Source organism: Cyprinodon tularosa, unplaced genomic scaffold, assembly GCF_016077235.1.
Source record: "Cyprinodon tularosa strain WSP-4 unplaced genomic scaffold, ASM1607723v1 ctg357, whole genome shotgun sequence".
Taxonomy (NCBI): domain Eukaryota; kingdom Metazoa; phylum Chordata; class Actinopteri; order Cyprinodontiformes; family Cyprinodontidae; genus Cyprinodon; species Cyprinodon tularosa.
In genome coordinates, this window is record NW_024039071.1 from 609491 (window position 1) to 631178 (window position 21688).

At 37.4% G+C, this 21688-nt stretch overlaps 1 protein-coding gene across 2 annotated transcripts; it reads right to left on the reverse strand.

Annotated features, from left to right (window-relative positions):
• Nucleotides 1-173: 173 nt before the first annotated feature.
• itm2ba (integral membrane protein 2Ba) lies at nt 174-20716 on the reverse strand. Of its 2 annotated transcripts, none has more exons than XM_038295605.1 (7): nt 20496-20716; nt 4545-4676; nt 3712-3771; nt 3404-3544; nt 2939-3049; nt 2371-2521; nt 174-983 (listed from the first exon to the last, which is right to left on the reverse strand). In XM_038295605.1, exons 1-7 carry the CDS (start codon nt 20577-20579, stop codon nt 895-897), a joined length of 768 nt encoding a protein of 255 aa, XP_038151533.1. In that variant the 5' UTR covers nt 20580-20716; the 3' UTR covers nt 174-894. The 2 variants fall into 2 exon arrangements, with proteins under 2 accessions (XP_038151533.1, XP_038151532.1); XM_038295604.1 differs by having other exon boundaries at nt 4506-4676.
• Nucleotides 20717-21688: the final 972 nt, after the last annotated feature.

The following is a 21688-nucleotide window of genomic DNA, read 5'->3' on the forward strand; positions in this document are numbered from 1 at the left end:
CCAGGGAGGCAGCAGCACAGCACCCATACAATATTTAGTATGATGCTCCCCGCCTAAGGAGGGCATGTCATGATGAAGCCTGCAGACTGCCTGGATCCATCAGGGGTTAATCCACTTACTGGCTAGGAGGCAATACAGTTAAATTACTTAAGAAATGAAGCAGACAGAAGAAATGTTTTTCCCAGTTTTGGTTTATTGTGTTGGTTTGTTTATTTCTTTGACGAGATTATATACACAAATTAGTACAAGAAAAGTTGTCAAAAATGAAACTTTTAGAAAAAATATTTGAAAAAGACTTTCATATAAGTGTGCTTCTTGGTAGCCCTTAATTCTTATTTCTCTTTCCACTTTTTTCCTGTTTTTTTAAGAGTTGAAAACAAACAAAACAATTCCAAAATCTTACATTAAGAATGATTTCCAGATAGGAAACAACTGGTGCAGTATACTATCAGCTACAGCAGACATTAGAAAAATAGTCTCCCTAGACTGATGAGGTTGAAAAACCAGAATCAGTGATACAGAGGTTGCCCTGTCGCCTAAGGTTTTATATTCAAACAGAAAATCAGAGATTACGTCACATCTAAAAAAGCAAATGTTTGCTACTTCTGCAGCTGCTTTGATTATAATAATTTATACGTTGATATTCAGCAAATTTTAAGCTAGGTATTTTCTTGAATATACTCCTAGATGATTCCCATGCAGAAAGAAGAAAATTATAAGCTTTACCTTTTTTTTTTTTTAAATCAACATTCAGTAGATATTTACCAAACAGCTTCACATTTCACTCCCCTCAGTCGCTCAAACGTTTTATTGCAGAATAGTAGACAGATAGGTGAGGATCAAGAACACAATCTCACTCGGCGCCAGTGGCTTTAAGAGCTGTGGTGAGGCGTCTTAAGGCTCGCAGATCAAAGTTTCCACCACAAACTTGTTCTCGAAGTGGCGAATCTTGTGGCAGTTGAGAGCTTCACGCTTCTGGATACCTGTGAGATGGAAAAAGGTTTGTTATCAAGCTGCAAAAATGGTAGTTTGCAGCTCAAATTCAAGTTCTCATGGAAAACAATATATAGTCTCTGAACTTTATTTGACAGACTAACATAAAAGCATAATTATTAAGAGAGAGGAAAATGATTCTATTCAGTTAATTTCTACAGCACCAATTCACAACACATGTCATCTCAAGGCACCAGATCATACAGTCAGATTGATTCAAAGTTTTCTATCTAAGGAAAACCAGTTGATTGCATCAACTAATTGACTCGAAGGTAATCTCTCAGACCAGGCATACATGTAGCGACAGTGGAGAGGAAAAACGTCCTTTTAACAGGAAGAAACCTCCTGTTTGATATGAAGTTGTTAAACTGTCATGGTCTTGGTTCTTTTGTGCTTTACTTTGCTCCTTGTTTTCTAGTTTTATTGGTTTAATTTCTATTTTTGTTGTAGTTTCTAGATTTATGTTAGTTCTCAGGTTTTTCTGTTGTCCTCTTTGCCCTCTTGTGTGTGTTCCTTTCCCCTTGGCTTCCTCGTCGCCACTCACACCTGCTCCTTATCCGCTCGTTAACCCTGCCTTTGTCTCAGTCAGCTACATATACTCTCCCTCTGCTGTCACTCTTTGTTGGTTCCTTGTCATTGCCGTCTTCCCATGCTGTTGTCTACCTACCTCGTCTCTCCCTGGCTTCTCATGTTTGGTTTCCCCAAATGTCTCCATAGTTCTGATTTGATTTACATTATTAATTGGATTTTTGGATTCCTGCCTTTGTTTTCTGTTTTTTCATCAATTAAACTGCAAGAAATCTCCTCAGCCTCTGCATCTGGGTCTTCAAACCTCAACCAAACCCTGACATAAACTTTATAACATTAATTTGTATTCGCTCCCCTTCATTATTACATTACTTGATAAAAATATAACAAAACTAATTATTTTTACAAACAGCTTTGATTAAAATCTTATTCTCAAATGGCTAAGTCTAGAACTATAACTGAGAAATGGTGAGACCTCAAATGGATATTTATGAATATTTTAACCAATCTGCCTGAATTTGAGCTACTAACAAAGCAGATTAACAAAAAAGTAAAATAAATTAAAAAAATAAGCATCCAGCTGTATGAAGCTGGTGAGGAAACATCTAAACACCTTCAGCCTGATCCTCTCTCCCTAAGTGGGGGGAATTAAGCATCATAAAATCCCAATAAAATACATTAAAGTTGCTGAAGGGTTAAAGGGTGTGAATCCCCTTCAAAACAATGCACCCCATATTTGCTTTAAGATCAAGTGGGCCTTATTTCCTTCGGTTCAGTTACTCTTTAACCTGCTCAGTATTTTGTTTGTGTGACACAGCTGCTGTTAAATGGTTATAAAAAGGTACACACCCAGGATTCTGTCTCTGCGCTGAAGCTTGAAGGTTTCCTTCCCACGGCAGAGGTTGTTAATGAAGTATCCAAGCTGGTCGACGTGCTCCAGGCGCTCCGTCACCACCATCTCCTCATGGATCAGGTAGGATTGAGGCAGGTAGGTACCAGCCTGGACAGAGAGGAAAAATGCTAAACAAATCCATCACAGAAAAATATACTTTCATTTTTGTCAAACACATTTTTTTCCTCCATTTTTATTAAATGCTCACCAACCCAAAAGAAATACTTTGACACCCTGAGTTTTAACATTTTACCACATAACCTAAGGCTTTGTGAGTCACATCATTTTCCGTCAATAATGATTTGTTGGAACATTTGACTGCGATGAAAAATGTACCCAGTGCATTCCTTTAGACTAACACATGCTACATCAGGCCCTATTGCATCTAAAGGACAGAGCGCCTGTTCTGACATGTTGCTTAGTTTCTAAATCTTCATTTTATTCACCGCTCTTGAAAAACAATATGACAGAATCAGATCTTAGTCTTTCAGGAATCCAGCGTGGTTGAGGTCAGATTTCTGGTACCTTAATATTGATGAGCAGATCCAAAAGGTCTCTGGGAGGCATGACGATGGACGTGTTGATTGGGATAACATAGCATTTGTTGAGGTTCAGATCCAGGTAGGCAGTCAACCTCTGAGAGAGGAAACAAAACACAGAGATAAATATTAAGAGCATGAAATATTACTATGAAAGTAGTTCTGGTCTATAATGATTTCAGGTGCTGCTCAAGGCAGGTAGAGTGTTTCTATCAAAACTGACAGATCAATCCAAATTAAAAATTTTCCTTTTTCATATTGGGGTGAACTCTTACTTGATCATTAAACACACCAACATACTCAGTGGTGCTGAACATTAAATGAGGAGCTAACATGAGGAGGTCTAGAAATGCCTCAGATTGTTGAAAAAAGAAACAAAAGCAATGGTCTACCCATCATCAAAACAGAACCGTCCTCCTGGACTCTTATATCATGCTCTGAGCCGTCTCACCCTCTGGAAGTCATGGACGATATCTGCAGGGTCTCCTTCCTCGAACTCAGGCACAGGAACGCTGATGAGCTCCACCTGCTCCCGCTCCAGAACCCTGATCCTCTCTTCTATCCTCTGCACGATCCTGCTGGGCCTCTCAACCTGTGGAGGTTAAAGGAAGAACATGTTCACTATACTGCCTCACCCTGGAGCAGTGGGAGCTTCAGAATAAAACTTCCTGACTAATTATCTTTATATTTTAAGTTATTGAATAAAATGTAAGCAGCTTTCAACTAAACAACAATAGAGGAAGTACAGTTTTCACAAACCTCTTCATCAGGAACCATGTAATCTTCCTCAACGTAACCTACTCCACACCAGTAGACCGGCTTCAAAGAAGAAAATAAAAAATGTTAGGATCTATACAAACATGTAGAGATCGATGACATCACAAGGCGACACAGACACACACTTTGATCAGCTTAAAGGAAATTTACAGCAACTATTCAATCTAACAGCCATGTTCCTGGACTGGAGGAGCTGCAGCACATTGAGATAGCGAAGCATGCAAACTCACTGAAACACTCTGCTTCTACCTCCTTTCTTTCATTTGGCTTTTTATTTCTCTTCACCAAATGAGGATTTTACTTGCAACGTGATTAAGTTGCACACCTAACACATGTTTTTGATGTATTGTTTGGCTGTAATTCATAAGAAGACAGTCTGTGTGGAGACCAATCCTCTCATTTTAAACCTAAAATAATTGTTTGAACTCTTCTCTCTGAAATAGGAGCTAAGACGCTGTCTGTAATTTATCTGCATGACCAACTTTTTTATAAACTGATCACAATTGAAGAGACTTTGAGGGCTGATTTTGGGGTTGCTTTTCTACCCATATTCAGCTAATAAAATGAGTCACAGAAGAGCAGTTTTATAGATTTAGGTTTAAAAAATAAAATAAAAAATTTATCAGAGCAGTCATTGGACCTAAATGCCATAAATAGCCTGCAGGGGAGCTGAAGAGCGGGAAGCATTTGAAAGAACTCAGCCAACATCCTGACATTCAGTTCACAGCTGAACCCATGAAAAAAGGGCTGATTTGAAATCTTTTTTTTTTCCTCACTTGAGGTTCTTCCTCAGAGCTGTAGAGACTTTTGTTCACCTCCTGGGTGTAGTAGCGGTACAGGTAGGCTCCTGCTACGACCACTCCAGACAGCATGAGGGCCAGACCCAGGCACATGCACCAGCACCAGACGCGAGAGCGGCGGTGCACCAACACAGCAGCTTCAGCGTCCTGCAGAAGAGAAGAGAGAAAAGTTTTAGGCCACATTCAGTCTGAGAACAAGTTTAAAATGAACCCTACTCCAGGCTTCATGTGATTACCTTAATAGTTTTATCACAAACTGATATTAGTTCTGCTTTTATCCAATAATCTACTGAGGGGTTCTTTAAGAATATCCACAAAACAGTAAATTACTTGTTGAATGTGAATTTAAAGTCAAATACTTTCAGTCTTTTCCAGCTGTGACACAGCTGCTGATCTGGGAACAGAAAAGAATCAGGGTTTGATCATAATTGGCAGACCTCTTGAGTCTGGAAAATCTCCAGAAACAGCCTGCCAGAGGCCAGGGTGTGATGGGAGACCAGGGTGGATCATCGCTTGGAAAAACAAAATAAATTTCTATCAAACCGATGAAGGTGCAGATTTTTTTTATAAGCACCTGAAGAATAGGCTGCTTGTAATGATATGGACCAGCGGCAGGTAAAAGGAACAGAAAGGCTCAGGTTATAGAAAGGGAAATAAAAAAGGGTTAGGGAATAAAAACAGCTGCTTTTCAACCTCAACTCAATAGCATGTCTGTGGCTTGGGTTGCTGACTACTCTTTAAAATAGTAATAAAAAAGAAATAATAAAATTCAACAAAGAATCAAAGCATCAAGTTTCAAAGTGTGGAAAAAGACAAGCATATGTCTGCATTATACACTATATTGCCAAAAGTATTTGCTCACCCATCCAAATTATTGGAATCAGGTGTTCCAATCACTTCCATGGCCACAGGTGTATAAATTCAAGCACCTAGGCATGCAGACTGTTTTTACAAACATTTGTGAAAGAATGGGTCGCTCTCAGGAGCTCAGTGAATTCCAGCGTGGAACTGTGATAGGATGCCACCTGTGCAACAAATCCAGTCGAGAAATTTCCTCGCTCCTAAATATTCCACAGTCAACTGTCAGCTGTATTATAAGAAAATGGAAGTGTTTGGGAACGACAGCAACTCAGCCACGAAGTGGTAGGCCACGTAAACTGACGGAGCGGGGTCAGCGGATGCTGAAGCGCATAGTGCGAAGAGGTCGCCAACTTTCTGCAGAGTCAATCACTACAGACCTCCAAACTTCATGTGGCCTTCAGATTAGCTCAAGAACAGTGCGCAGAGAGCTTCATGGAATGGGTTTCCATGGTCGAGCAGCTGCATCCAAGCCATACATCACCAAGTGCAATGCAAAGCGTCGGATGCGGTGGTGTAAAGCACGCCGCCACTGGACTCTAGAGCAGTGGAGACGCGTTCTCTGGAGTGACGAATCGCGCTTCTCCATCTGGCAATCTGATGGACGGGTCTGGGTTTGGCGGTTGCCAGGAGAACGGTACTTGTCTGACTGCATTGTGCCAAGTGTAAAGTTTGGTGAAGGGGGGATTATGGTGTGGGGTTGTTTTTCAGGAGCTGGGCTTGGCCCCTTAGTTCCAAGGAAAGGAACTCTGAATGCTTCAGCATACCAAGACATTTTGGACAATTCCATGCTCCCAACTTTGTGGGAACAGTTTGGAGCTGGCCCCTTCCTCTTCCAACATGACTGTGCACCAGTGCACAAAGCAAGGTCCATAAAGACATGGATGACAGAGTCTGGTGTGGATGAACTTGACTGGCCTGCACAGAGTCCTGACCTCAACCCGATAGAACACCTTTGGGATGAATTAGAGCGGAGACTGAGAGCCAGGCCTTCTCGTCCAACATCAGTGTGCGACCTCACAAATGCGCTTCTGGAAGAATGGTCAAAAATTCCCATAAACACACTCCTAAACCTTGTGGACAGCCTTCCCAGAAGAGTTGAAGCTGTTCTAGCTGCAAAGGGTGGACCGACGTCATATTGAACCCTATGGATTAGGAACGGGATGTCACTTAAGCTCATATGTGAGTCAAGGCAGGTGAGCAAATACTTTTGGCAATATAGTGTACGTATAATAGTTAATCTAAAAATCACCTCAGTTGTCTAATTTAAACAAGAGAAGCATATAAAAACCCTGTTCTGTCATTGAGGAATCCAAGTTTATGCTTAGTAAAATATTAATATCTGTGTTAATCCACTTTGGACACACTGACTGACTTCCCAGCAGCGGCCATATTTTCTGCTTCGCTCTTCTGACACTGTTTACAGCCGTACCACCCAGTGCAGCTCAGACAAACATTTCCTGCTGTTGTTCTCATGCACTGAAACCGGCAGCTAAACCAGAAATAGAAAACATAAATAAAACACAAACTGAAATAGCTTTTAACTTTTTAAAGCTATTTCAGGTCTAAAAGTTTTTACATGCCTTCATTACTTAAAGACAATTCTTCCTTCACAATACTGAACGGTTTGAAACAGCCGAATGTTTCTGGTTTTAGAATACAGAATAAACATTCAATATGTCCACGATGTCCTGTTTTATGCAGCTATTGTCTTGCTGTTATCAGTCCTTCTCAGAAGTATTCATACAGCCTCAAGTATTTCATTCTTGTCGTGTTAAAGAGGCACTATTCACTGAATTTATTTGGAGTGTGTTTGTTTGTGACAGACCAATAGAAAACAGTTTATAGCTGAGGTGGAGGAAAAAAGCTGTATTGTTTGTGAAATGGAAAACAGAATGGCAAAGCATGCGTTTGTGTTCAGCTCTACAAGTCGATAATTTTTCACTGTAGTAACAGCAGGAAGACTTTCATCATCTAGCTTTGAACATCTAAGCAAAACTACTCAAGTTTAGTCTGATTAAATCAGTGGCAGCTGTGAAGAACATTATTTAAATATTGGTATAGATTCTCCATTTAGACTTTGACTAGGACATTCCAGCAGCACTGTCTAGCTCTAGCTATGTGTCTAAGGTCATCTCTCCTTTTTCAATATATCTGTTTTCCTTTATAGACTGGCAACGTCCCACTGTGCTGAAGAACCAACATGTTTTACCAAGATGAAATATTAAACAAAGGTGCACTGTTCTATAGAGTATTAACTCATTATATGTATAATTTCCTTTCAACTTCAAAGTCGTCTGAAACTTTGTTGCTATTTGAAATTTCTTTCAAAACACACTAAGTATAGTGTGTTTTGTATCTAGAGATTAAGTGATGAATTGTCTGGCCAAAGGATGAGTTAGTTGAATTGCTGCTCCCTCCGTCTGCTAATCCACTCTTGACCTTTTTCTTTTATTTGTTAATAACAGTTTTTGTTTAAACAGAGTTTTTTGTGCCGTTTTAATCATGTAAATCAGAAGAAGCAACATTAGCTTCAAGAACCGCCTCTCCTCCAAGGCCCTGTTGATGTGGAGTTATGGGTCAATGGCTACTGATTTCAATCTGTTTCCAAGTCCCTTTATGTTCAGCAGAGAACAAATCAGAATGTTCAGCCTTACTGCTCACACAAAAACAAGTCCCCAACTTATGAGATAAAACTACAGATGGTCAGCAATTAAAAGATGACAGTCTGCACTTTTATAGGCCTTCCCTTCAGCAAACAGGAAACTGAAAAAAAATATAAAAAACTCCCCCTAGTGATGTTTCCTGGAAACTAATAAGAGTAGCAGAGTTGCTGTTGAGAAATGAGGAACCAGAGAAACGCTGGTACAGGGTATCTGTGCTAAGGGGACATTTCCTGAGACAGAAGCGTTAAAGCTCAGCTCCTGCTGAGAAGAGGTCTGTTCACATGGCACAGACAGCTTGACATGAGCAGAAAAAAGGAACTAAAAACAAAAGGGGATTAAAAAGAGGAAGATGAAACCTCACAAATGATTGAGTCATGCCTGGTTCAGTTCTGAAGTCTTTAGGGAGTGAAATACAGCTAATACAGCATTTCCAGAAAAATTCAAAACAAGTCAAAGAATGTCTGGAAGACGTGTTCAACATGGAGCATAAATTAGAGCCTATTATAAACATATTGAGCCACTCCTATTACTGCTGCAGCAACAGGTCTGTCGAGCCCAGAACGGATTCAAAGTCCATTAGAAACTTTTTATACCAGTATGTTGTACTAAACCAGTCGCTCCCTCTTTTTCATAGATCAGTCTGGCAATTGGATCAGAACTGTATTTATGCACAGGAAGTTAAAGATTACAATCTGATTTCATTAGAGGGAGCCCTCGCAGATGTAGGGAGTAGAAGGGAGTGAAGTTAATATCTGAAGACGGGTTCCCATCCACAACATCGTTGTAAGAGAATGTTTTATCTGTTCCAATTTAAATTGTTTTATCCTGAATGAAGGCTCTAAAACAAGAACCCCGTCCAAATAATAAGGCATTTCTTAAAGTCGTATCTGGATCCAGAGGCTGAGATATTCTGGTTTAACAACCACAACTAGAAAACTTAACCAACAAGACCCAACAGGCCCTCAGAGGAACGTTTCATAACTGCAACGTACACACGCCCTCATTACCACACTCTGCAGCACATTAAAGTATGCAGACGCCTCAGCGAGGAGAAAAGGCGTGTTAAGTCTGCTTCACGTCAACATGCAGCTACAGATCATGGCGCTTTCAGTTAGCAAAGACCCGAAAATCAGCAAAGATAATGCTGCTGACCCGTTTTAAATATAGTTGAAGCAGGTGAAACGAAAACTACGTCACTTGAGGAGCCAATTTACAGACAAAGAAGATTCTTCATCATAAATGGAAAAAATTATTTGATTACCTGTTTTGGGGTTAATCACGACTTTAAGAGCGTTTTTCTTTTAGCTATTAAACTCCATAGCCTGTAAAAACAGTTAATAATTATTCAATTACTAAATTGATGGATATAAATTATAACGATCAATTAATAATATATCTGAATATAAAAGCATATAAATCTAAATAAGACTGAATAATAAGATAACCTAAAATATGTAACAGTAGTCAGAGAAACAGACGGTGATTAAGTAGTGGAATAGATAGAAAAATTGAAATCCGTGCCTTTTGCAGACGAGATATATTGCAACTGAAATTACTGTTTATGTCCGATGCTACAGTTACGTGACAGAAAGGAAAGAGTAAAAAAAATCAGTGACATATTTATGAACACATCAGGCCACAATGTAACCAAAACGTAATCAAATTGACAAATGTCAGCACTACTTGTAAAGAAGAAGTGTTTAGTGTTTGTTTTAAATACAGCAAACATAAAACACTGTACAGTGCAGTTAACTGCTGCAGCGCTCTCTTTCCGCATCTTAAAATAGTTTTATGCCATTTTGACCCGTGGTTGCCCATCTGGTGGTCGAACAGACAATTCCCCCACTGACCACATTCAATCTATGGCGGCCAAAAGAAGTTTTACAGGTCAATAGACTCCTGGACTTTTCCATACAAGCTTGAGTATTTGGAAGGGAGTTCGAGTTTTGACAAGTCAAATATCTATTTAACATGATTCTGAAGAAAACTGGCAGCCTTTTAACTGGAACAGACGCAGGGACGCCTACACCGCTGCTTTAATGCAGCAGTTGTTTTTTTTGTTTTTTTTTTTACTTCCTTGTCTTTTCTTGAAATAAAGAAGTTACTGAAAGTCTCTTAAAAAAAACTAATAATGTTAAAAACAACCTAGTGGGCAATGGCGTCGCTTCTTCACTAGAGACATGTCTTTTTAAACATAAAGGGAAGAGGAATGTTTTTAAGACAAATAACCAAATTTTGATCCATTTGAAAGTCAGCAAATTATGTTCTGTAAATATAATATAGATACAGAAACCAGTTTTTGTCCCAAATAAATAAATGGGTAACCGGAAAACGTCAGTAAAAGTGTAATGGATGTTAGTAAACGTGTTTAAAAAGTCCTAATGCATAAGGTGTGTAATTGATGTACTCTCATAACTTCATTTAAAGGAGATCATAGTTCATTAAACTACAGCTAGGAAGGTCTAAGCATTAATCCACCTGATGAAAGGTTGTGTTTGCGTTTCTCTGGTGACAGGTGAGTATCTGTACAGAACAGGTTTAACTTCCGTGCACCGACACACACATATGAAACTCTACACCTTTATTCTGCATAAGAGCTAAAAACAGGTTACAGCGGTGGAGAGGACCCCATTCAGGACATTGGTAGTCACTACTTTACCGACATGATTTAATCATTTTGATAAAATCCAATGACAAAAATCTTTTTTTTCCCTTTTAACATTTATAAATATCCAAAGTAGAGCTTCTAAGGAAGGAAATCTGCTTTTATCTGGCTCCATAAATTACACTGGAATTAGTTTAAGTGGATTATAAAGAGTTAAATCTTGGACTTCCATTAGACTGGTTTTAAAGCATCTGGGTACAAACATTAGGAAGAGTGATCAGTGGGGCTGACCGGTTATCATGAGCAGCTTAGGAAGCATTGATCATTTGGAGGGAATCTGCACAAAGTGAAGACTATGTGGGCCTCAGAGCTGCTGGACTCAGCTCCTACCCGTCTGCTTAATCCCCCTCTTCTTGAGTTTTAGTGGTCGGTGGCGCTCGGAGGGAGGCAGCTAAAGCTCAGTCGCTGACTGTCTGCTTGATTAGGCTGTAATCCTTTTCAAGCAGCCCACATGCCTGTGATATTAACCAGAGAGCAAAGGATTGGAAAACCGCAAACTGGAGCCAAGACAGTTTTAGGTCAGTAACCTAAACGTTTAACATGTAGAGGGAGGTCGCAGCAGCAAAATATGAGGATCAAAACAGGGAGAGAAGTGTTCAGAAGATGACTTGTGTTGACAGAAAGTGGCAGACAGGGAAGTAAACTCAGCTGGCGGCACAAACCGACGCTTTAATAATGTGGTGTACAGGCTGACATACCACCACATAATGACTAACCAGTCCTCATTCACTGTAGGCCTGCTGATAAAAATCAACTGTGTGCTCTTTCTCACATATGAACACGAATTTCCAAAGCAATCGTTAAGATCTAAACATAGGAAAACACTCGGGGTCAACGTCTATTTTTCTTTTCTAAAATGCCTGGTTTGGTTGTCAAGCCTTCAATATTAGATCATTAAATGTCTTTAACTTGTAAATCATTTAGGTGTTATTCTGTTTCAGCTCTCCAACAGAGATGCTGAATGAAGCTACTTCTGCATTAACAGCACATTGTTTACATAGTAACACTATTCCAGTGTCTGTGGACACATGTTTTTTAGTTCAGTAAAACATCATAGTTTTTATTAACTACAACGTTCAAATGTACAACATAATCTAGATGCTTTATTTAAAATTATTCCTATCTAATAAATATTACCACCTATAAACTCTTCTAGAAATGATAAAAGCAACAGAGATCCAGTAATTAGAGATTTCTGAAGCTTAATTTGCCTCCTTTTCCTTTCGCTTAGAGCGTTATACCAGTTTCCTTTTTACTGTTTTTCTCCCAAACTACCATAAAAAGATTAAAAACATGTAGCTGGGTTGACATAGTTAATAGTTCTGATGACCACTATAGTATAATACTAGTATAGCTAGCTTATACTGAAATTACCAATAAAGCATGACCTTGTTTCTTTTAAAGGGTTTTTGATTTTCCAGAGAAAGGAAAGTTTTCTTTATAAGATAAAGACTCACATATAAGTGTTCATTGGACTTTACAAATGCGTATGAAAGGCTTTTGAAGATGTTTTTGCACAGGGGCCATGGTCTACAGAATCACATAACATAATAGTTGTTAAATAAATGACACTGCTAACATCGGAGAAAAAGTCATTCCTGTACGGTAAAGGGCGCAAATGAGAAAAAGGTTTTTAGGCGACAAAAAGTATGCGTGCGTTTTATTAGATTAGTTTATCAATCTAAAAAAGAGCTTGATATCAGTTAGGACTATTTTTGGCTGCAATCACTCCACTGCGTAGCTGCAGACTCAGTTCCTGCAAACATAGAAACTGCAGATCATGATAAAAAAAAGATACATTTCATTTTGGACATTTTTTCTAATTATGAACTTAGCTGTTTAGTTCTGCTTTATAAAGAACAGGATACATGAAACATTTTTACCGATAAAACAAAAATAAAAGAACTCTACCTACAGATGTCAGTCTAAAATGAACACAGAAAGATAGAAAAAAAGAGCAAAAATGACTCATAGCAGCTTCATCAGCCAACACTTTCCAAAAGGTGAAAGTTTGACTGATAAGTAATGTTACTCATTCTGTTTAAAAACCCATCAGGACCAACAGTGACCTCAGTGTGATCAACCCTGTTCGTATCAAGGAAGGTTTCTGGTTTTCCATGTTTAAAAAGTTTAACATTAACTTTTTAAACATGGACATAAATTTAGTGAGCAGCCTGATTCTATGAACTGAACACCAGCTTGGATCTTAGTGGTCACTAAGGTGGCCATCATCTTTAAAAAAAAAAAAAAAAAAGATCACCAGGCGACTATGAACCCATGTGGGTTCTGGGTAAATGTGTAGAGGAAATCAATGCATGGATGTGCCAACACCCATGCATTGAGCGTTTAAAAGTTAGCAGACAGCTCTGGCTAATCCAGCAACAAACCACCAAACAGCTCTGGATCTGAGTGCAGAGCTGGACTCAGAACTGAACCTTCAGATGCTCATAAGGACAGTAACAAAGTAGACCTGCTGTCACTTAAAGAATATCAGGTTTAAAAAACTAATGACACAGAAGGACCTGGAAAAAAAAATCACGTTCATTTACAGTAGAACTGATTACTGAAGAGATGCCTTCACAGCTCTGCCAAAAAAAAAAAAAAAAGAAAAAGAAAACACCAGACCAGATGTAAAGCCCTTCCACTGGCTCCCATATCCCAGAGAATATATCTTAAAATATTTCTGTTAGAATATAGATGCAAAGAACATTATACCAGTTTTCAGTGGATTTAGCATCCAGACCTGCTCTTAATGCTCCAGTAATCTGGAAGAGACTCCCAGAAAAGAGTAAAAGCACTGAAAACCTCAGTTGATCTAAACAGAGATTAAAGATTAATATATGTTTAAAGTGGCCTTTGACTTTCAGACAGAAACATTGTCAGTTAAGTTTCCAGATAAACATTTGTTTTGCTTTTATTCTTAATTTTTTTTTTTTTATCAAAGTCGAAGGGAAGCAACTTTATACGAGTGAATGAAGTGAATGTGATTGGTCGATTATAAAGGGGGCGGGGTTGTTGTGGTGGAAGGTTCGAAAGTTTGGTTGTGGCCGGTGTCTCGGAAGCATCTTGAGAACCAGTTAGCAGCTTAGTGCTAGTAGATTCCCAATGGAAAATTACATTGGGACCAAGTAGCATTTAGCAACAACACTGTCAAGGAACGCTATGGACAGCAGAAACATGCAACATCAAGATCCTATGACTAAAAAAATGTGATTGACAGATGACCATTGATATTTGATTGGCCGAATTTAGGTGTACAAGCTGAAGTATAACTAACTGGTCTGCATAAGATAAAGGAAAAAAAACCCATAGATTTTAAGACCGGATGTTTTTTTTAAATAGAAATGTTCCAACTTTTGGGACAATATAGTCTGATAAAGGGTACATTTATATACATGTTTAAGCCAGAATGATTTGAAATTTAAATACAACTTTAAGCATCTTATTTTAATGATTCTCCTCTATTCTCTACATATTTGCGTTGCCTCTATACAAATGTAATTTACAGCACTTCCCTGTTTTGCCACTCAAAGCCTTCTTACTCTACAAAAACAAATGGTAAAATAGTTTTGCTCTCTTTTTACCTTTTTTTTTCATTTTTCTGCCCACTTAAAAGAGCATTTCTACTTGTATATTCTAATATGTTTAGTATGAATATAATATAAATCTAGTTTGACTGCACATTTAAAACATTTGATACAGAAATGTTTGTTAGTATAGATCAATTTAATAATATAAGCTTTCAAAGTTAAAGGAAATCTTGAAGAAACTAACTCAGCTTTAGCCGAGCCCATTTACAGTTTTCCCCTTTTAAATACTTTTAACTGAAAGGATAGAAAGACACTGAAGCCCAGAAGTCGATTACTGAAAAGTGATGGATGTGAAAGTAGCTGGGATGAAAATCCCTGAACTGCCTAATTACATCCCCAACAAAGACACGGAGGGTGAAGAATCGACGCGGCCTGAATGCTGAGCTGCAGCCAGACTCAAACACTACAGCTGCTGCTGCCTAATCACACGTCAGCTCAAACAGGATCTTTGCTGCACGCTGACAGCGCAGCACGCAGAGTGACGTATCAACCTGTAAGGAGATAAGCTCTGACGCCCCATCGTGCTAACCTTAAGATAAGCCAACTAGAGGTTCAGTTATCTGCAAGTTTTATGGAAAAACATTTGTTAAACAACTTTACTTTTAATTAATTTTTATTAAAGTACCTAAACTGAGTTCTCTTGTTCTCTATGACAGAATCAATTAAAACATTCATAGAAGAACTGCTTCAGAAATGAGGACTACACTATATGGCATGAATTCATAAATGTTCCCTGAACACTTCAGATAAATAAAATAGGCTGAATTCAGAGTGTGACAACATAAAGACACAAACCAAATTCTAATGCTTTTCAAGCAGGACAGCTTTGCATCAGGCTGAGAGACTAGAGCCTCTGATCAATCAAAAATAATCTGTCCATGATACAGAAGGTCATGATTAAACATGTGGTAGAGACCAGAGATATTCTGATCTGATCTTATCAGAGTTCCTGATTAAACCAACTCCTGCTCCCCTAAGTTGCATTTTGTGATCATTGGCCACCCAGTTTATTCTGGAAATCCAATGATGGTATCTCTTCAATAAGCTGAAAGTGAAAGCTACAATGCACCCACCCTTTGTTCTGTGTGATCCTGTGTGATCAGACGGAGTGCAGCTGAAACGTTTTATTCAGCTTCTGAAGCAGGAAAACAACTATCTCCATAAGCTATATCAGTGCATGTATGTAACCAGAAACTTCTGTTGGGTAAAAATATCTTTCTGTGCCAAGAAAAGCCAAGTCTAGATACAGTCAAACTTTAACCACAGGTACAAAATATACAGAAAAAAAACCCAGGCAGGATGCAGTCATAACACTAAAGTATTTTATTGGTGTCAGAATAAAGCGAATTATGTCTGAAGAGAGGAAAGGCTGCCAAACTACCAAAAAAAATCACTAACATGCTGGCAATCGTGGATTAATGAAAAGAAGAGCAGCCAGACAATCAGTCTCAGCCAGGAAAGGAGATTAAAACGTTAAAGAGCTACAAATTGTGCAAAAACTAAACAGGTTAAAGGAATGAGTGTTGATCGGTCCTGTCACCTCGTCAGGAGGCTTACACTCTGGTTACACCGTTTGTCTGACACTCATCGGTCGTGTTCAGCTCAGCTGAATCCTACCATCTATTATCTGATAAACCCATAAAACCAGCCGCCTCCATGCTGGCTCTTTGGTTTATTGGGAAACTTTGCAGACTAAGCGAAAGTGAAAGAAATTCCCCTTCTGTAGCACCTGCAAGTTCAAATGATCTGTGAGACAAAAACAAAATGGGGCTGAGGTCAACTCAGGTTACAAAGGAGGACCAGAAATCCTGCCTTCTGCAATAAAAAAGAGAACTAAAGTTAGGATCTATGTTTTTATTTGATATTCAACTAAAATAGAAATGATGAGATAATTATTGAGAATACAAGAGAAAACAATTTTATTTCCTGATTTTATTTAGGACAAGTGTGGTCAGACTTTTAGAGGAGTTTCCTAAACAGGGAAGCAGAGTCAGGCAAACATTTCCATACAGGCAAATGGATCAGGCTGAGATCAAGTCACCAGGAGCGAAGGGTGCTGATAATTTAGACAATGAGGGACACATGATGTAAAAAAACCAGAAACATGTGTTACTGCAGAATGAACAGTGAAGGAAAAGGGGTCAGTGGTCTATTGCTTTGTAAAGGCTGAAATGTTTGGGAATTCCTGTGATACTGCAGCAGATATTAGCTTAATCATCCCTTCAAACTGGAGAGACATCAACTGGGCAGAAATGGAGGCCAGTTTTAGCTAAGCTCAGATAAACACAGTCGTTTTAATGGCGACAAATCGAAGCACAGCATCACAGGAGTTATTTAACGGGCCATTTATTGTGATCAGAAACCTTCTGGTAAAGACAACAGGCGGCGTTTTTTCTTCTAAATTAAGTAAGCAAAGTTATTTCAAGTAATGGAAAATATATATATATATATATACATTAAAGCCCACACTTTCTACAGACAGGAGGAATAATAGGAGATAAGTTAGCCTAGCTGTGGATAGTGTCTTTGCTGTTACAAAAGCAGGCGGGTGACTATAGTACGCAATGGCACAGGAGAAAAAAAGCAGCAAAAAACGGAAAAGTCTTTATAAAAACTAAAGCGTTTTTATAAGGGCTGAAATGATGACTGATTAACCATTATTAATCAATTATTGATCATTATATATACGTATAAAGTCATTGTTTTGAAAAACATGCCTTTTTTGCTAAACGAATAACAGCATATGGCAGTAAATGAGACAAAGCATCAAATATAAACTCTTTATATGAATATATTTATGCATACTTCTTACATCTGTTGTAATTTGCAAATTAATTTAAAATGAACAACTATGTTTTTTTTTTTATCATTTAATTTTCATTTACATTTACTGCAGGATAAAAATGTTTTAGAAGGTAAAGTGGAGGGAAGGTTTTCACATAGTTAAAAGAGGTGTAAAATGAACAACATCTGTTGAGTAAAACTACTTTAGATGGAGCTGAAAAGGAGACTATCTGAGGTCAATGTCTGCATAAAGATTTTAACTCAGTTTATTCATTTATTTGTTTACTTTTGTGTTTTGCAAGTAATAATCATTCCTAACAAACTCTGATGTTTTCTTCTCATGTCGCATAAACATGATGATCAACTATTTCTACCTTAAAATTAGTTTGTTGAAGTTTAATTGTATTTTCTTCTAACGAGTTTTCTGCTAGTAAACCTATAAAGTCTTCATACTTTTTCTAAAGCTTTAGAGTGTTTTCCCTTTTTAAAGATTCGGACTGAGTCAGACGAATATTTTCCCCTGTATGTATCAGGCTAAATGGGAAAAAAAACAAAGGTATCTTTATAAACTGACCATTTGGTTTGGAGTTTAAACAAAAACAAAGGAAAGAACAATGTTTGGGCTGGTTTTTTTTATAATGGAACAATCCCAACTGTGTTGGTAGCACCTTTTGTCGATAGTCACGGGACCTCTTTGTCACCGAAGCAGACATGAATAAACAGAATTATTTAGAGTCTGGGGACAGAGAATAAAAGGTAAAAATATTTATTTATTTAAATGGTTTTCAAAACTTTTCATATGTAACTTGTGTTGTCCTTAAACTTAAAAGTGCATTTTATGCTCAGCATTAGTCATATTATCTATTAACTGTTAAAAAGTAGAAACTATTATCGTTTTACAAACATAAAATGTGTTCATGGGGTTGATCAGATCTACATTTAAGCCAAGATTCACTGTCCTAAAATTATTAGTCTTCTTTCTAAACCTTTTTCTGAACAGCTTCAATTCTAAGAACTCTACAAAGAGCAATCAGGCACAGAATGATTAGAATAAAAAACGAAAAAAAAAATAATCTGTCACTGAATATCACAACTCAGTCATTCAAAAAAAGTATCTTTTCATATCTTTTTAAAAATTTAAGTCACTTAAAACCTAAAATTATGTGCAACTTTATGATTTACAAATCTTATTTTGTTTTTTGTTTTTTTTTAAGAACCAAAAGATCCGTTTAGCTCATATTTTTTATTCTTTCAAAAGATGTACCGGTAATAGTATTTAATTTACTTAGTTCTTTGTAAAATTAATCTGATTTTAAAAGAATTTGGATCAATCAGATAAAAAGAGGTTAAACGTTGCAAATCCAATCTTTTTTTTTCTGTTCTCCAGTACAATCCACACAAAGTAGACCACCTGCTGGGTTTGCACGCACTCTATTCCCAAATGGGAAACATTAAGCTCTGATTATCAAGATAAGGGTAAGAGACTGAAACTGAACCAGTCTACAGGCCTCAAGAAAGTCTGCAGCAATAAAACAAAAACTTGGACAGAAAAGCCTTCATGAACAACAGAACGTTCTCTAATGTGCACAAATTTTTATTCGTAATCTTATGAACATGCATTTGTTTTAGCTGTTCATCAGACTTACGATCTGCACAGCTTACTGTGTTCTCTCTCAACTTGCACGCATAGCTTAAACTTCCTCTGCCTGCATTAGAAGAAAAAACAAAATTTGGTTTTACAGCAGGGTGGGGAAATAGCTGAGCACAGACACTTCTGATAAGCTTTACCCCAAGAGCATCGAAACAAATCAGCAGCCAAGATGTTTAACCGCACTCTGCTCAGAGAGCCTGAATTATTCAACCAGTGAGTCTGTAGGGTTACATCACTCAGCTCTCAAAGCTGTTATAAAATGTAAACATCTGAACTAGTTCAATAAAACCAGCATGTCAGACAAACAGCCCAGATGATGAACTGTCAACCAAACACAGCTGAGATGCTCAGGGAGTTAATAAAAGGTGGGGAATTCCTCAACTTGTCCACTTTCTTTTACATCCCCTTATTACAGAAAAGAAGAAACCAACAGAGACATTTCAGCATTATGCTTGGTGAAGTCAAACACTAAATATATAAATTATTTATTGAGATTATTTAAGTCAGCAAAATAAAACCCTTCCATATTTGACCTAAAGACAACAATACCAGCATCTGCTTTGTTTTGAGTTTAGGTAAATATTAAAAAAAGGTTAAAAACAGACCAGCTAATGAACAACTGAAGGCTATTTTGTAACCCTTTCTGTTCCAAACTTATATCGGCCACAGAAAAAAAACAAAAAGTGCATTTGTTATTAGATATAAAAGAACTGGTAGTACAAAAAAACATCTTTATATTGTGAAAGTTGTATTTATACAGCTGCAATGTAATATCATCTGTTTGATCATGGGGTTTTCTGTAAATAGGGCACAACCAATTAAACTGAGATCCTTCTGCTGAATCCAACCAAATCCTCATTAAAACTCTGTTATTAGTGTCTAGTGTTTAACAGGGAGTGAGCACCTTAAAGCTAATTATCCTGAGACTCCACAGCTCCCTATAATAAAGCTACTCTCATAAAACGGGGTCGAAAACAGAATAAAACTTGATTTTTAAGAGGATTAACTGAAATTAAAGTTCCAGTTTGAAAATAAATACGTGCAACTTCTACTTACACACACACACAAACAACGTTTATTTAGTTAAGTTTGTAATAAAAGATCCGATTGGCATGTTGATATGACATTAACTGCAATTAATGTGATCAAAACGCGATATTAAACCAAAATTCACACGTAGGTAAATTCCGTCTGCTTGGTAAATGGGAGTAACTGTAGCCTATGTTTTATTTTTATATATTCTATCATATAGAAATAATATTTCTATTAGTTAAACAACTTTAAAAGGAAAAAAATCTTGAATTGAGGGCAAATAATCTCTAATCTGACCTTCGCGCTGCGTTTAGCAAAAAGCGCATAAACAAAATTACATCCGTTTACATGACAAAGACAAAAGAGGTTGCCTTTGTTTGGGCAATTTCTTGAATTCACCGGTTAAGAGTTTAAAACAAACCGAGCGTTGAAACAAACAAGTTTATAAAATTAGCATTTTTGCAGTTTGCTGTTTAAACAAGAAGCTAAAGGCCAAATCAGGAAGTAACGTCCGTCAAAACTCTTACGACGTAAATATATTTCACACAAACAGCTTTCATTTAATAAAAACATCGATGACATATTCACAAATGTCAACTTTGGAGTAAAATATCACTGCCTTAAAACGTATTTAAAGTACAGGGTACTTTCGCCCCTCCACGCCAGAGCTGCTCTTGTGTTCAGCCCTAAAAGCCATTTTTTTTTTTTTTTTTTCCTTACCGTGTTCTCCTCGGGGATCAGAGTTTCAGCATCTTTCTTCACATCTTTCTGCGCCAAAGCGGCGTTAAATGAAACTTTCACCATCCTGAAACCGTCGGTGGAAAACTCCCCACGACAAAAAGCAACAAACAGGCCGGTAGAAAGAACAATAAACTACCAAGAGTTGCTCCGAAGAGAAGTAGTCGCGCTTCCCTTTCAGCCAAGTCTGATTTGTTGTGATAACAGCCGATAGGTCATGAAGGCAGCGTGAAGCTACTGCGTAACTTCCGCTTTGACCCGCCAAAATAAAATAACAAACAATGCTAGGACAAGAAGCAAAAACTGAAAACAGAAAACAACGACGAGATAAATAATAAAATAAAATATTAAAATAAATAAAATAAATAATAATAAATATTGTTTGGTCTATTCAACACATAAGCTAAAAGGAAAGGAATATATATATATATATATATATATATATATATATATATATATATATATATATATATATATATATATATATATATATATATATATATATATATATATATATATATATATATACAGGATACAACTTATTTTGTAATTATAAACAGGGAGAAAATGCAAATGCGTATTGCTTATATGGAATTTTAAACTTTTTGATATCTGAATCAAAATGCATACAGGAATTTTTTAAACCAATGTTTATACATGAGCTTCATTTTGGCTTTGCAGGCCATCTACACTGGAACTAAAATAATTTTGAGCAGCAAGACATACAGACACCAATGTGTGGATGTGCCATACATTGTTGAACAAAAAACAAACAAACATTTAGAACAAAGGAAGGAGGAGCAGACAGGATTAATCACACTGCTTCAGGTAACTTAGAAACCATCGATCAGGCCTGAAATCTGGGTTTAGGGAGGGACTCGGATCTGAACCACAGACTAACAAAGTCAGCCTTTTATCACCTTAAGAACATTTTCAAGATTAAAGAACTAATGTCCAAGCAGGATTGTATTGAATTGATTACTGCAATGGTATCTTCAGGTCTGCCTTTTAAAGTTGATCAAAGAGCTGCAGCTGAGTGAGAACCTTGCTAGGAGCATCCTCACTAAAGCTAATAAATTAGAGCATATCACCCTATAGTGCTAAAGTCCTTACATTCCCCCTGTTTATTAGAGATGTCAGAATACTTAGAAAGCTGTATAAGGCACTAAATAGCT